This window comes from Quercus suber, unplaced genomic scaffold (assembly GCF_002906115.3).
Source record: "Quercus suber isolate HL8 unplaced genomic scaffold, Cork oak 2.0 scaffold_525, whole genome shotgun sequence".
NCBI classification, from domain to species: Eukaryota; Viridiplantae; Streptophyta; class Magnoliopsida; order Fagales; family Fagaceae; genus Quercus; species Quercus suber.
This window is the reverse complement of record NW_027069974.1, coordinates 187,678-202,584: the sequence shown is the minus strand read 5'-3', so window position 1 is coordinate 202,584 and position 14,907 is coordinate 187,678. Positions and strand designations below refer to the sequence as shown.

The 14,907-nt window shown below is 36.5% G+C and overlaps 2 protein-coding genes across 2 annotated transcripts; one reads left to right on the top strand and one right to left on the bottom strand.

Annotated features, from left to right (window-relative positions):
- Positions 1-1,105: 1,105 nt before the first annotated feature.
- On the top strand, positions 1,106-6,382 carry LOC111984780 (formin-like protein 1; the record flags this gene model as incomplete). Its single annotated transcript, XM_024016396.2, is given in 4 exon segments — positions 1,106-3,225; positions 3,416-3,615; positions 4,576-4,820; positions 5,215-6,382. Coding segments are annotated over 4 exon segments (3,369 nt in total). The 3' UTR covers positions 6,055-6,382.
- A 2,939-nt stretch (positions 6,383-9,321) lies between these two features.
- Positions 9,322-10,000, bottom strand: LOC136063423 (uncharacterized). The gene is made up of 2 exons (XM_065763791.1): positions 9,987-10,000; positions 9,322-9,694 (listed from the first exon to the last, which is right to left on the bottom strand). The coding sequence occupies exons 1-2, from the start codon at positions 9,998-10,000 to the stop codon at positions 9,322-9,324; spliced, it is 387 nt and encodes a 128-aa protein (XP_065619863.1).
- Between the last annotated feature and the right edge of the window lie 4,907 nt (positions 10,001-14,907).

Here is a 14,907-nt window from a genome sequence, read left to right as displayed (position 1 = left end):
AAAAAAAAAAAAAAAAAAAAAATCCCCATCTTGCTTATATATTTGATTCCATCTGTAACCTTAATTTCTCTCATTTCCTTTCCCTTTTTCTCTCTTCCATTATTTTCAATCCACTCCAATTTCTAATCCTTCGATTTCACAGTTTTTTTCCAAATTCAAAATCCCCAAATTTTTTTCCCTGGGGTTTACGGTTTTTACTTAATTGGAAAATGGAAGGGAACAAAGATGACGCTTTGAAATGCTTGAGAATCGGTAAACAAGCTATGGAAGTTGGAGATCGAAGAAGTTGGAGATCGAAGCCAAGCCTTGAAATTCATCTCCAAAGCTCGTCGTCTCGATCCCACTCTTCCGGTCTATGATCTCTCATCGGAGATTGAGAAAGAATCCAATGGGCCTGGGGTTCCACAACCTCAAGGTTCCTCCGGGTCCACTAATAACGGCACATCGGAGCCATCGAAACCGTCCGATCAGCCATCAGTCCGCCACCAAGGTCCGTCTTCATCGTCGGCCTCATCGGCGTCCGCATCGGCCTCGTACACAGAAAATCGCGATCGTGAGGCAGATTAAGAAGAAGAAAGACTACTACGAGATTTTGGGGGTGGAGAAGAGTTGCACGGTCGAGATATTTGGGAGTTACATCGGAAGCTGATTTCGATGCGGAGGAGATATTTGGGCCGTCGACCACGCCTCCGCATCGCCTGAGATTGTGGGTTTGTGTTCTTGATATCTTTGTTTTTTCTTTTAATTTCTGACTTTGTGTTCTTGGGTTTGTGTTCTTTTCGATGCAGAGGAGATATATATATATATTTTTTTTTAATTTCTGGGTTGTGTTCTTGATTGAGATTGTATTTTTGGATTGTGTTCTTTTTGATGCGGAGGAGATATCTTTGTTTTTTTTTTTTTTTAATTTCTAGGTTTGTGTTCTTGACCTGAGATTGTGTTCTTGGGTTTGTGTTCTTTTCGATGCGGAGGAGATATTTTGTTTTGTTTTTTTTTTTTAATTTTTGGGTTTGTGTTCTTGGATTTGTTCTTGTTGTTCTTGTTCAAGACACGTTTAGATCTCAATTTATGTAATTTTGTGTTTTTAATTCTGTTTTTAACTTTTTTGTCACTTTCTTCTTCATCTGAGCCGGTAGTGTTGATGTGGAAATACTACAAGTACAACACAATGCCCACCATTTCCATCACCATCTTCATCCTCTTACTACTCTTATCTTTCACACCCAACCCCATATCCTGCACCCACATTCACACTCACAACCGCAGAATCCTCCATGAACCCTTCTTCCCACAAGACTCTCTCCCTCCTTCACAACCCCCCACCGCCACTCCTCCTCCTTCTCCGCCCACTAGGACCACCCCAAAATACCCATTTTCTGGTTCTACCCCTAAATCATCTCCATTTTTCCCATCCTACCCTTCTCCACCGTCAGCTCCTCCGCCACCTTCTACCTCCACCTTCGCTTCCTTCCCAGCCAACATCTCCTCTCTCATCCTCCCCCACACCTCTTCTCCCAAACATAAATCTTCCAAAGCCGTCGCCGCCGCCGTCTCCGCCGTGGTAATCCTCCTCGCCATTGCCGTTTTCTTCTTATTATTCCACTGGAGACGCAGGAGGATCCGCGGCCTCGACGACGAAGACGACAAGACGTACCTGTCGTCGGAGGTCCAAACAAATGCAGAGGAAACAAGGCCCACCACTGCGACTGCAAGCAAGAGAGTGAGAGGAGCCTCCACTTCAGCAAGTTCTGAGTTTTTGTATCTGGGTACTTTGGTGAACCCTCGTGGAGGAGCTAGGATTGATGATAATGGCGGTTTGGATACTCGGAAAATGGACTCGCCGGAGCTACATCCACTTCCGCCACTTACTGCTAGTGCTAGACAAGCCGATGAAGAGGACGAAGACGAAGAGTTTTACTCGCCGAAAGGGTCATTGGGTGGGAGTGTGAGTGGAACTGGATCTGGGTCCCGACGAGCTTTCGCTGCAGTTGGGAAAATCAGCGATTCGAGTTCGAATTCGTATTCGTCTTCGACATCAGAATCGGGATCTCCTGCACGTTCTCACTCTATTAGTCTCTCGCCGCCTGTCAGTTGGAGCCCCAAACCCAAGTCCAGAGAAGAAAACCAAAGCCAAAGCCAAAGCCATAACCAAGCTTCAGCTTCAGCCTTGAATGAACCAGCATTGAATGCAGAGAGAGCTCTGGGTTCATCTCCTACAAGAATATCGAATGCCTCTGATCGAGTTAGGTACTCACCGACACTGCCTGCTTTATCATTAGAGGTGGGTTTGGGTTTGAAGGAGCAAAACCCAGATGCAGCTTCTTCTTATTCATCATCACCAACATTATCCAATTCTTCTGAGCCAAAAAGACAGTCTTTTTCACCGAGAGACGCAGACCCAGTCGCTGAATCTCCAATAATATCCATGGCTTCTTCTTGTTCTTCATCGCCATTATCCAATGCTTCCAATCCAAAAAGGCAGTCTTTTTCACAGAGAGAGCCCGAACCAGTTGCTGAGTCTCCTACAATATCCAATGTTTCTTCTTCTTCTTCATCGCCCCGATTATCAGTGTTGAAATTGCAGTCTCTTTCTCCACAACAACAAGCAGAGAAAGGTTCAGTTGGAAGATATTCGCAGAAAGAGGCAGGCTCAATTGCTGGATCACCAACAATGTCCAATGCTTCTTCTTCTTATTCTTCATCGCCGCGATTATCCATCGGTTCCCAGCCAAAAAGGCAGTCTTTGTCACAGAGAGACGCAGACCCAGTTGTTGAATCAGCGACAATATCCAGTGCTTCTTCTTGTTCTTCTTCGCCAGCGCGTTATTTGGAGCAAAATACAGTTGGCTTATCCAATGTTTGGGACTCAAATGCGCAGTCTGTTAAGGTTCACGCTCCGCCACCACGACCACCGCCGCCGCCGCCTCCTCCTCCGCCATCGCAGCCTCAGTACAGAAATTGGGCAGCTCCGAAACCTTTGACACCAATCTCTAAGCCGCCACCGACGCTATTGATACCGCCTTCAAGGCCTTTTGTATTGCAAACCCCACCAACTACAAAAACAATAACAGAGGTTTCTCCAATTGAGTTGCCACCGGCCTCTTCAACCATAGAAAACAATGAGGAAACCCCAAAGCCAAAGTTAAAACCTTTACATTGGGATAAAGTCAGAGCCAGTTCTGATCGTGAAACGGTTTGGGATCAACTCAGATCTAGCTCTTTTAAGTATGTTACTCACTTCTCAAATACTCTCTCTTTTCTTTTTCTTTTTCCTTATCTTTTTGTCTTTTCATTATTATTTTGGGTTTTAATCTACTTTCGGTTTACTTGTTTTTCTTGTCCTAAAACTGTTCAGTTCTATACTTGTTTGTATCATATTTGTTGAGTAATTGTGTATTGAATTGGGCTGCTGCAGATTAAATGAAGAAATGATTGAGACATTGTTTGTGGTGAATGCCCCGAACCAGAAACCTAAAGAAACAACTCCACGATGGGCGGCTCCCTCACCAAATCAAGAGGACAGAGTCCTTGATCCGAAAAAGTCACAGAATATCGCAATTTCATTAAGGGCGCTTAATGTGACCATGGAGGAAGTCTGTGATGCCCTTTTAGAAGGTATCTATAGTCTATCTTGTCTTCTCATTTAATTTTCATGGTGGCTTCTTGTTTCTGGGAAAATTGTTGTTTCTCTTATGCAAATGTTATGATTAGAACATATGAACTGTCACATGCTTTAATAATGAAAAATCAGGTTGCTTTTGATGTCTAACAGTTTTTATTCTGAATATACTTTCGTACATTTTATTGCTACTTTTGTGTTTACTTGTATTTGTATGAGAATGGCCTTCTCCAGGGTATTGCACAGTTGAAGTCTATAAATGAAGCAGAAGTTCCTTAGGCAGGCCTCGTTAGAGTTAATCAACAATCACTTGACTTCTGTCCTCTCTTCTATCTCTTTCTCTCCTTCTGTAGTGCATGCCCATGTGCAGACATTTTAGCTTGCAGACAACAATTTGTGGAAAGTTACAATTATGGTTAGGATTGCATTGTTGTAACGTCTTTCAGTGTGATTATGAGTGGTGGGACTTGATACTCGTAGGTGCAGGAGCTGATGTTGAAGCGGCAGTTAAATAAACTAGCACTTCAGGATCAGGAGTGCCTAGAACTTATTGTCTGTCTTTTTCCTTTGCATTTTCATTTTGTTATGTACACTTTCATCATCTACTGTTTTGTGAAAAGCTAATTGTCTGTAATCCTCTTTAACACAACGCATTAATGGAATGCTAACAATAGATGATGCTTAATATATAGCAAAAGCAAACACCAGAAATTTATCTTCAAAACGAAGACAAATTTCTTTTGTTCCATGAGAAGATTAAATAGTTGGTAGGGTGCTGCATGAAAAATCTGTACATCTTCCTATATCTATTCAGATTACAGTAAAGAAAATGGAGCCCCAGAGGTCCTTGTGTAGATATCCATAACTGATGGGCCTTTTTCCCCCTATTATTGAGATACTGAACTTGCAATTAAAGAGAATTTCTTTTCTTTTCTAAACTAAAAAAAAAAATGCAGGTAATGCGGATACACTTGGTACCGAACTACTTGAAAGTTTATTGAAGATGGCTCCAACGAAAGAAGAAGAACGTAAACTGAAGGAGTACAAAGATGATTCACCAATCAAGCTTGGTCCAGCTGAGAAATTTCTGAAGGCAGTGCTTGATGTGCCTTTCGCGTTTAAAAGGGTGGATGCGATGCTTTACATATCTAATTTTGACTCTGAGGTTGAGTACCTGAAAAAGTCTTTTGAAACTCTAGAGGTAATTCAAGTTATCTAATTTCTCCCTCTCCCTGCTTTCCCCTGTTGGTTGCTTTATTTTTTGAATATTACCAAATGGTAATGTTCTGCGATACATCTTCCTTAGAACTTGGAATTTTCTGGACGCCCAATACCACAATATGTTGACTATTCAAATCCTTTGTTACAATTCTTTCTGAACATGGATCATGTGTTGAATGGCCCAGGTTTTTAGGCCAGCTTCCATGAGCATAACTAGGCTTGCCTACTAGTTTCAGTGTATGAATATTTTGCATTCTCCCTGTAAAAATATCTTACTCCACATAATAGATTCCTGCAATAGTCCATTGTTCATTGTTGGGTAAAGATTATAGTTTTGTGGGTTATATTGAATCTAATTGGTTTTCCTTCTACAGGTTGCTTGTGAAGAACTGAGAAACAGTAGAATGTTTTTGAAGCTTCTAGAAGCTGTGTTGAAGACTGGGAATCGCATGAATGTTGGGACAAACCGAGGTGATGCCCATGCCTTCAAGCTTGACACGCTTCTCAAGCTTGCTGATGTCAAGGCTGCTGATGGAAAAACCACACTGTTGCATTTTGTTGTACAAGAAATTATAAGAACTGAAGGTGCTAGACTTTCAGGAACCAACCAAACTCCAAACTCCACTTTGAATGAAGATGCAAAGTATAGGAAGCTTGGCCTGCAAGTTGTTTCAAGTCTTAGTTCAGAGCTCACCAATGTGAAGAAAGCTGCTGCAATGGACTCCGATGTGCTTTGCAGTGAAGTTGCCAAGCTTTCAAGTGAGCTTGGGAACATTAGGGAGGTGGTGAAATTAAATGAGACAGTAGGATTGGACGAAAGCACCCAGAAATTTTCAGAGTCAATGAACAGGTTCATGAAAATGGCTGAGGAGGAGATCATAAGAATTCGAGCTCAAGAAAGTGTTGCTTTGTCTCTAGTGAAGGAGATTACAGAGTACTTCCATGGCAACTCAGCTAGGGAAGAAGCTCACCCGTTCAGAATCTTCATGGTGGTGAGGGACTTTCTTATGGTACTTGATCGGGTCTGCAAGGAAGTTAGTTTGATAAATGAGCGAACAATAGTTAGTTCTGCCCATAAATTTCCAGTTCCAGTGAATCCGATGATGCCACAAGTTCTTCCTGTTCCAGTTAATCCGATGATGCCACAAGTTCTTCCTGGATTCCCTATTAGGCGGCCATACAGTTCCTCTGATGATGAGACTGCATCCCCTTAGTTTTATGGTCTGAATCAGGATGACCTTTTAGCTGCATGTAGCCAAAAACTGCCTGGAACTGGCGGTGGTTAGGAAAGGTTGGAGCTTGTATGGTCTGGCACTGTTGTAATTTTATTTTATTTTTTCCTTTTGATCTGTATAAATCCATGTAAAAGATTTTGAGTTCATCCTATAGATAATATACAGAAGAATTTTTGTTCAAAAAGAAGAATAAGCTAGTACGCTGAATTTTTTTTGGATATGTATTGTAAGCCTATGAACATAAGTTGATTGAAGGTGGTACAAATGCTGTTCAATTACTAAATAAAAAATTCTGCTCATTTAGAAATATAGCGCCCTTTTTGTTTTGTTTTGTTTTTATTTTTTGATATGGAAATATAGCGCCCTTGGTTGTAGAGTCCTTTGGCTAAATATTACAAAAAATTGAGTTTGTTCGTGATATGGATATTGTTGAAAGATAGCAAATATTGGCAACATTGTTGTCGAAATTCTAATAGAAAGTATGAGAGAGAAAAGATAAACGATGTGATGGGAGGAGTGAGAAAAAAAATTTGAATTTTGGTAATGAAATTACTAAAATTCTTGCCCAGGTGAAGTGCTTAAAGGTGGAGTGGTTGAAACCAAGTTGCCGAAATGGTAGGAGAGTGAGCAGAGAGAAAATAGGAATTGCGGCAACGTGGTTGCTGAAAATGGGAGGAAAAAAGAAAAAGAAAAAAAAAGAATTATGGCAACCAAGTTGCCGAAATTGTAAGGGAGGAGAGAGAAATATTTAATAGGAATTTTGGCATGCCGAAAAAAAAAAAAAAGTGGCACTGAAAATTGGAGTCAATCACCTCACCTCTTCTTCTTGATTCTTATTCTCCAAAATACTTGGAATATATTTTTTATTCATTCCCAATAAAACCTAACCTACTGATATCACACATAGGATCTTTGTTATGGATTCTTTTTTGTCTTTTCATTTCTCATCCTTGTTATAAAAGGCAGCATGCATCATCATTACTTTTTGTATTGCATCTCCTCATAGAAAGTTACATTTTTCATATTGTTTCACTTACTTCTGATTGTTCATTGCTATATTACTCTTCTGCTTTGCTTCAGGGTGTACAACTAAGGATCGTAAGTTTTGGGTTAATGTGAGTTTTTTTGCTTTGCTTATTAACTTACAGCTCTAAAAATTAACAGATTTATTATTATTGTATAAATATATGCTTTGTAAATATTAGAAGCTAATACGTTGTAAAATATTATGTATTGTTGTAGTTATATTGTTTGTATGACTATGATTATGATTATAATTAGGCGTAAATGCACTTTTAGTCCCTACATTTTGACGTTTTTCCATTTTAGTCCCTACATTTTATTTTTTCCACTTTTAGTCCCTAAAACCAATTTACGCGTTCCATTTTAGTCCTTTCCGTCAGTCAACCGACGGAAATAGCTGAGGTGGCAGCCGGAGTAATTAAAATATTATAAAAATGCCACATCACCCACGACACGTCAGCATATAAATTTAAAAAATTAATTTATTAATTTTAACAAAATTAAAAAACATAAAAACAAAATTTAAAACATAAAAATAAGTCAGAAAATCAAACCAAGAACACAAATTTAAAATTAAACCCAATTTAGATCTAACACAAAAACATTCAACAAAAGAANTTTTTTGTTTTTTTTTTTTTTTTTTTTTTGTTTTTTTTGTTTTTTTTGTTTTTTTTTTTTTTGATATGGAAATATAGCGCCCTTGGTTGTAGAGTCTTGTGGTTAAATATTACAAAAAATTGAGTTTGTTCGTGATATGGATATTGTTGAAAGATAGCAAATATCGACAACATTGTTGTTGAAATTCTAATAAAAAGTATGAGAGCGAGAAGATAAACGATGTGATGGGAGGAGTAAGAAAAAAAATTTGAACTTTGGTAATGAGATTACTAAAATTCTTGCCCAGGTGAAGTGCTTAAAGGTGGAGTGGTTGAAACCAAGTTGCCGAAATGGTAGGAGAGTGAGGAGAGAGAAAATAGGAATTGCGGCAACATGGTTGCCGAAAATGGGAGAAAAAAAAAAAAAAAAATTATAGCAACCAAGTTGCTGAAATTGTAAGGGAGGAGAGAGAAATATTTAATAGGAATTTTGGCATGCCGAAAAAAAAAAAAAAATTGTGGCACCGAAAATTGGAGTCAATCACCTCACCTCTTCTTCTTGATTCTTATTCTCCAAAATACTTGGAATATATTCTTTATTCATTTCCAATAAAACCTAACCTATTGATATCACACATAGGATCTTTGTTATGGATTTTTTTTTGTCTTTTCATTTCTCATCCTTGTTATAAAAGGCAGCATGCATCATCATCACTTTTTGTATTGCATCTCCTCATCGAGAGTTACATTTTTCATATTGTTTCACTTACCTCCGATTGTTCATTGCTATATTACTCTTCTGCTTTGTTTCAGGGTATACAACTAAGGATCGTAAGTTTTGGGTTAATGTGAGTTTTTTTGCTTTGCTTATTAACTTACAGCTCTAAAAATTAACAGATTTATTATTATTGTATAAATATATGCTTTGTAAATATTAGAAGCTAATACGTTGTAAAATATTATGTATTGTTGTAGTTAATATTGTTTGTATGACCATGATTATGATTATAATTATAATTATTGTTTTTGTTGTTGTTATTATTCAAATTTTAGATTAATGAATTTTTTTGGTTAGGACTACAAGCATTTTTAGTTATAATTGAAATTTACCATAATAAATTGTCACCATATATGAAATTTACCCAAGATTTCGGCAACTTGGTTGCTACAAATTTTTTTTCCTCTCATTTTCGGCAACTTGGTTGCCACAATTCCTATTTTCTCTCTCCTCAATCCCCTACAATTTCGGCAACTTGGTTGCCACAATTGGTTTTTTCTCTTTCAACCACTCCTCCTTCGGGCATTTCACCTGGGCAGGAATTTTAGGCATCAAGAATTTCGATAACCTCATTACCGAAATTTAATTTTTTTTCTTACCCCTCACATCACATCATTTATCTTTCCTCTCTCATACTTTTTGTTAAAATTTTGGCAATATCTCTTTTCTCATTTTACCAAAAACTTTCAACAGTACCCATATTACAAATAAACTCAATTTTTTGCAATATTCAGTCAAAAGACTTCTTTTTTTTTTTTTTTTGAGAAAGAAGCTGACTCATTTTATTTAACTTGAAACTATTACATCCAAATCTAAAATCGAAGTAATATGCGATGGGACATCTTCCATTCATACTTGTGAATATGGTATGCGTATTACATTTTTCGCCAGACTATGAGCTACGCTATTGCCGTTTCTCTTAACATGAGAATACATCCATCGTTCAAAACTACTAGCAAACCGTTTCACATTGTCTACCAGCAGACCTGTTGGAGAAAAGCTATCCTCTGCTGACTTCAATGCTTTGATCAGACAGAGAGAGTCACCTTCAAGAATCACATTTCGAAAGCCCAGTTCACGTGCAAGAGAGGCTGCCTTCAAAGCAGCCAGCGCCTCAACCTCGTCAAGTTTGTATGCTTGGTGAAGTTTTTCTGAACAGGAAACCAGCACAGCACCATTATTGTCCCGGATTACCACCCCAACTCCGGACTGATTTAACTCACTGAAAACAGCTCCATCAAAAGACTATTTGGTTGTAAGGATTTTTCCTCTTATAGCTATAAAATATGTTCCAATTGAATTTCAGCATTGTATAAAAGTGGATGTGATTTGTAGGACAAAGGATTTCTAGTTTTTTTTAAAAAAAGGAAAAAAAATTCCGATTCTCCAACCTTTTTAACTTCAAAGTAGGTTTGGTTCTATAGAATCATTGGAATTTGATAACGTTTGACTCCATTGAAGATACATCTAAATTGACTAGTATTATAATAACCTTACGACCCTATACTGGATACCGCTTGATTTCCATTTCTGACTAGTGTTTTCATTTATCATAATCTGGGTCTGAGCCTACTTGCATTCCCAGTCGAAGTCCCTTTAGGTAGTTTATGAGGTCAACTAATGATATTCGTTGCCCGTAGAGTTACTGGTTTCTTTCGGACTTTAGTCTGAGGTATCTTTCAGAGTAATTCTAATTCTGTTCATTTTATTTTTTGGATAAAAAATTCTTGTAAATTTAGTCCACAGGTAAGTTTTTCATAGCTATTAATGTTGGATAAAATGAAGGAATTTACTAATATGTGCTTTAAGAGTACACATTAACCGGACCGTAAAATAAATAAAGTGCTGCTTTTGCTTGTGTACCTAAAAAACGGCTGCTCTACAAGTACAACATGGTACTGCTGAATCAAATATCTATCATCCCTTACGTACATCCTGGCTGACATGTGATTATCAGCTCCTGGCAGGCTGGCATGTCCTTGACCAAAGATGGTTGAGCAAAATCCTATTGTGAATTAAATTTTTTAATGTCCCCCTTTAAGAATGACAATGTGTCTCTTGCATCCAACATTGCATCTCATGCATCATCCCTCTCATAATATATGAGTCTCATATAAGTGTGGGACTCACTTACTGTGAGAGATATGTTGCATTTACTGGTTGCATAAGATAATTATTGCTTGAATATTATTATTGTTAGGACATATGTGATTTGATGTTAGGAACGTATGTCACCACTTTATGTAATTGACTAATTCTTTAACAAAACGCACTTTACTTGTAATTGGGTAGATTTAGGATGTGTTTAATGCTTTAAGAAATAAGGTTTCAAGTTCAAGTTTTAAAGCCATGCAAGTCTGTCCAAGAATCAAGGAATGAAGTGCAGGATTTTAAAACTCGACAGCTAGCATCTATTTAGGTTTAAAAGCTGCTGAAACCCGTGGCTCAACAGCTATCTTGATAGATAGGGTATCTTTCAAGATTTATGAAGTTTAGTTTTTCAAGCTGATTTTTATCCAATCTGTGAATGTATGTTTGAACTTTCTTTTCTCACAACCCTAAACATATATAAGGATTATTTTAAGGGCCATAAAAGGTGACACCAGTTGCATAGAGAAAATTCCACAAGTGTGTAGAAGAGTGTGACCGGAAACCTAGTTTGCCTTAGTTCTTCAAGAAGTTGCTGTGTTTGTACATCGCAGGGTTTTGTGACCAAGCAACTTCATGATCTTCATCGTGTGATGAATTGAAGAACTTTGTAGTCAACATCCTTCTCAATTGGTGATCAAGTAGCGTACTGGGATTCGTGCAATTAGTTAGTCACGTACTGGGAGCTGTGCATTGAAAATGAGAGATTGTCATTACAGAATAAGTCCAATTGGGCATTAGAGTAAGGGTTCAACTGTAGGTTGGTATAAGGTACTTGGATTCCTTTACTTGTAACCGTTTGTTTTGATAATAGTGGATTTTCGGAAGTGGTGACGTTAAAATTACCTGATAGGGTTTTTGTTGTGTAGGTTTTCTTCATTCGTAAACAAATCACCGTGTCAATTTATTTTCCGCTGCATACTTAGTTTAATTGGTGATTTGTTTGTGTTACCACGCGCGTTGCATGTTAATTTGATTAATTAATAAACTTGGCTAATTAATTAATTAATATATCACAAGGGGTCAATACATTCTTGGCCCAAACATACATTTTTTGTCACCCCCCTCTACTAAACAGGTATTAACGCTTTTCAGTTTCACATTAAAAAAATTCGGATTAAACATCTCGTTTTTGTACTGAGAAATATAATTAAAAATATATAGTGATTCAATAATCAAACAAAGAACTTGATAATTTGGAGCCACAATGAAATGCTTTCCTTAGACTATATTTGCACCCATATAAGAGTTGCTAAAAGGTTAATATAAATTTATCCCTAGTCTACAACCTAGTTTATTAGGTTCTAAAAATAGCAACTTTGGTGAAGTCCCAAAGGATTTTTAGTGTTTCTAAGAAAGTTCATAAAGAAGAAGACATTGAATGTGAGAGTTAGAATCATTTATATATCATGGGTAAGGAGTTATAACCGTCCATAAACTGTTTTCAATATTCACAAATGTTTTCATTTCAATTCATACAGTTATCTTACATAACATTTTAATGACAGACACAAAACACACTAAATTAGTACATACACATTACATACTCATAAACTAAAAGCATACACAAACACTATCATATTAGTATATTTTGCATAATCTTGTACAATACTTGTACGTTTGGGTTTTGTACAAACTTTCAAGAAATTTTGGTGCAAAAGAAACTTGAAAATCTCGTACTTCATACATACAACTCTCATACGTAAGAGATTCTCTAATTTTTTTTTTTTTTTTTACTTCATTGCCACAGTTTTTGTCACTTTGGCTCTACTAAAGAGGATTTAACATTTCTCAAATTAAAAAAAAAATTGGGATTAGACAGCACTTTCTCACTATAGAAAAACATAAAGAAAATAATATAGTGATTCAGTAATTAAACAAAACGTTTTAGAATTTGGAGCCATAACAAAATGCTATCCTTAGACAATAGATGCACTCACACAAGAGTTGATAAAAGGTACCACAAATTTATCTCCAGGATACAACCAAGTTTATTATGTTTTAAAAATAGCAATTTTGGAGAAGACTCTAAGGAGTTTTAGTGTTTCATAGTAAGTTTTGAAAGAAGAAGATATTCAAAGTGAGAGTTAGAGTCATTTATACATCATGGATAGAGTTTTAAAACTATCCAAAAAACTGTTTCCAATATTCACAATAGTTTTCATTTCAAGTTGTGCAACTTTGGACCCAAAAACTATCAAATTCGTAAATTCTGCATAATCTCATACAATACTCATATGTTTGAGATTCCTACAACTCACAGTTAATTTTGATGAAAAGAAACTTGATACTCTTGTATGTCTGAGATTCTATAAACTTTATTTTTTCATTTGTTTGCCACATTTTTTTGTCTCTCTCCCTCTATTGAAGAGGAATTAATGCTTTTCACATTAAAAACAAAAATTGGGACTAACATCTCATTTTTGTATTGAAAAATATAATTAAAAAAATATAGTGATTCAATAATCAAACAAAACACTTGATAATTTGGAACCCCAATGAAATGCTTTCCTTAGACCATGTAAGCATCCACACAACATTTGCTAAAAGGTTACTATAAATTTAACCTTAGAATACAATCATGTTTATTAGGTTCTTAAAATAGAAATTTTGGTGAAGTCCCAAAGGATTTTTAGTGTTTCTAAGAAAGTTTTGAAAGAAGAAGACATTCAAAGTGAGAGTTAGAATCATTTATATATCATGGGCAAGGAGTTGTAACCGTCCATAAACTGTTTTCAATATTCACAAATGTTTTCTTTTCAATTGATACTGTTATCTTACATACCATTTTAATGATAGACACAGAACACACTAAATCAGTACATAAACATTACATACTCATAAACTAAAAGCAAACACAAACACTACATACACATGGGCTTGAAAGAACACAAAACATATTATAGGATTGTCACGGATTCAAAAATTGTAGCATCGGTTGCTTGTGTACTAGGTTGCGAAACCATTCTACTTCTACTTTTGTCCTACACATGTCACAAACAGACCCATCATTACACATGGGCTTGAAAGAACACAAAACATATTATAGGTTTGTCACGGATTCAAAAATTGTAGCATCGGTTGCTTGTGTACTAGGTTGCGAAACCATTCTACTTCTACTTTTGTCCTACAGATGTCACAAACAGACCCATCATTCTCTGCAATGTGATCCCCCTTTGAGATCTATCTGTTCATGCTTTCGAAGTAGTCACATTAGTCCTTAAAAATACAATGCAAATTGCTCTGTTCAATCAAGACCCTTCTTCACATGTGACCACCTAGACTTGTAATTGTCTTTCAACATAACTCCAACTCATTCACGTTTAACTTATTTATTGTAGATATGAGTTGCATATATATATATATATATATATGTTGATGGTAGATAATCATTCTCAGAAGATTTTTTTGAAATATGTAACTCCAATATTTATATCACCATTAACAATGTAATTCTGAATTCCTTGATAGATGAGGTATAGAGGGTTACCAGCACTTACAGACTTATCTAAGAAGATTTTTGCGTCTACGTTCCTTAGATTGAATGGATTGGGCGATTTCAATATATTTGCCTTACTATAAACTTCATTTTTGCTTCCTGCGATGTGTCAGCTTTTGCTTGTGACCTTTGCAGTAGCAAGTTTAGCCAAGGAGTTGGTTGCAACCCTTGCTAGTATCTCAGTCCAAAGTTCCAATCATAGATGAAAATTGGACATTTTCTTCCCATCCATCAGAAACGGTCAACTGCATGAAACCATTAGTATGTTAAATTCATAAATAAATTCATGGAGCCTCTATATGCAATAAATCTCTCATAGCATGTGGGGCCCACATACTGTGAGAGAGCCGGTGGCTCAATAAGAAAATTGTCCCTCTATGCTGATCATTTAACTGAAACAAAGAGTTAAATTTGCTTGGTTCTGTGCGGTGTAAAATTTTGGATACACTATTGTCAGGGATGAAGCCAAGACAACCTCAATCCTCCCCCCCCCCCCCCTTTATTGTTATCTATATGCAGTGGCTTCGGCTTTTGGCTCTATTGCTTAGTTGGCAAAGGTCTTCTTTTATTAATTTTATTTTTTTATGTGTGTGTAGAGCGTGTCTTTTGTTGGCAAGAACAAAATTATTTTGTTTAAGTTTTTTAAAGGGCTAAATTGTTTGTTTTTGGTAAAATGGGTTGATTAGTCTCAATTTTTTATTTTTATTTATTTATTTATTTTTTGCTATTGCCTATTGATAATTTTTGTTGTTGGGCTAATATTTTGGGCTTGTATATTTTTTTTAGAT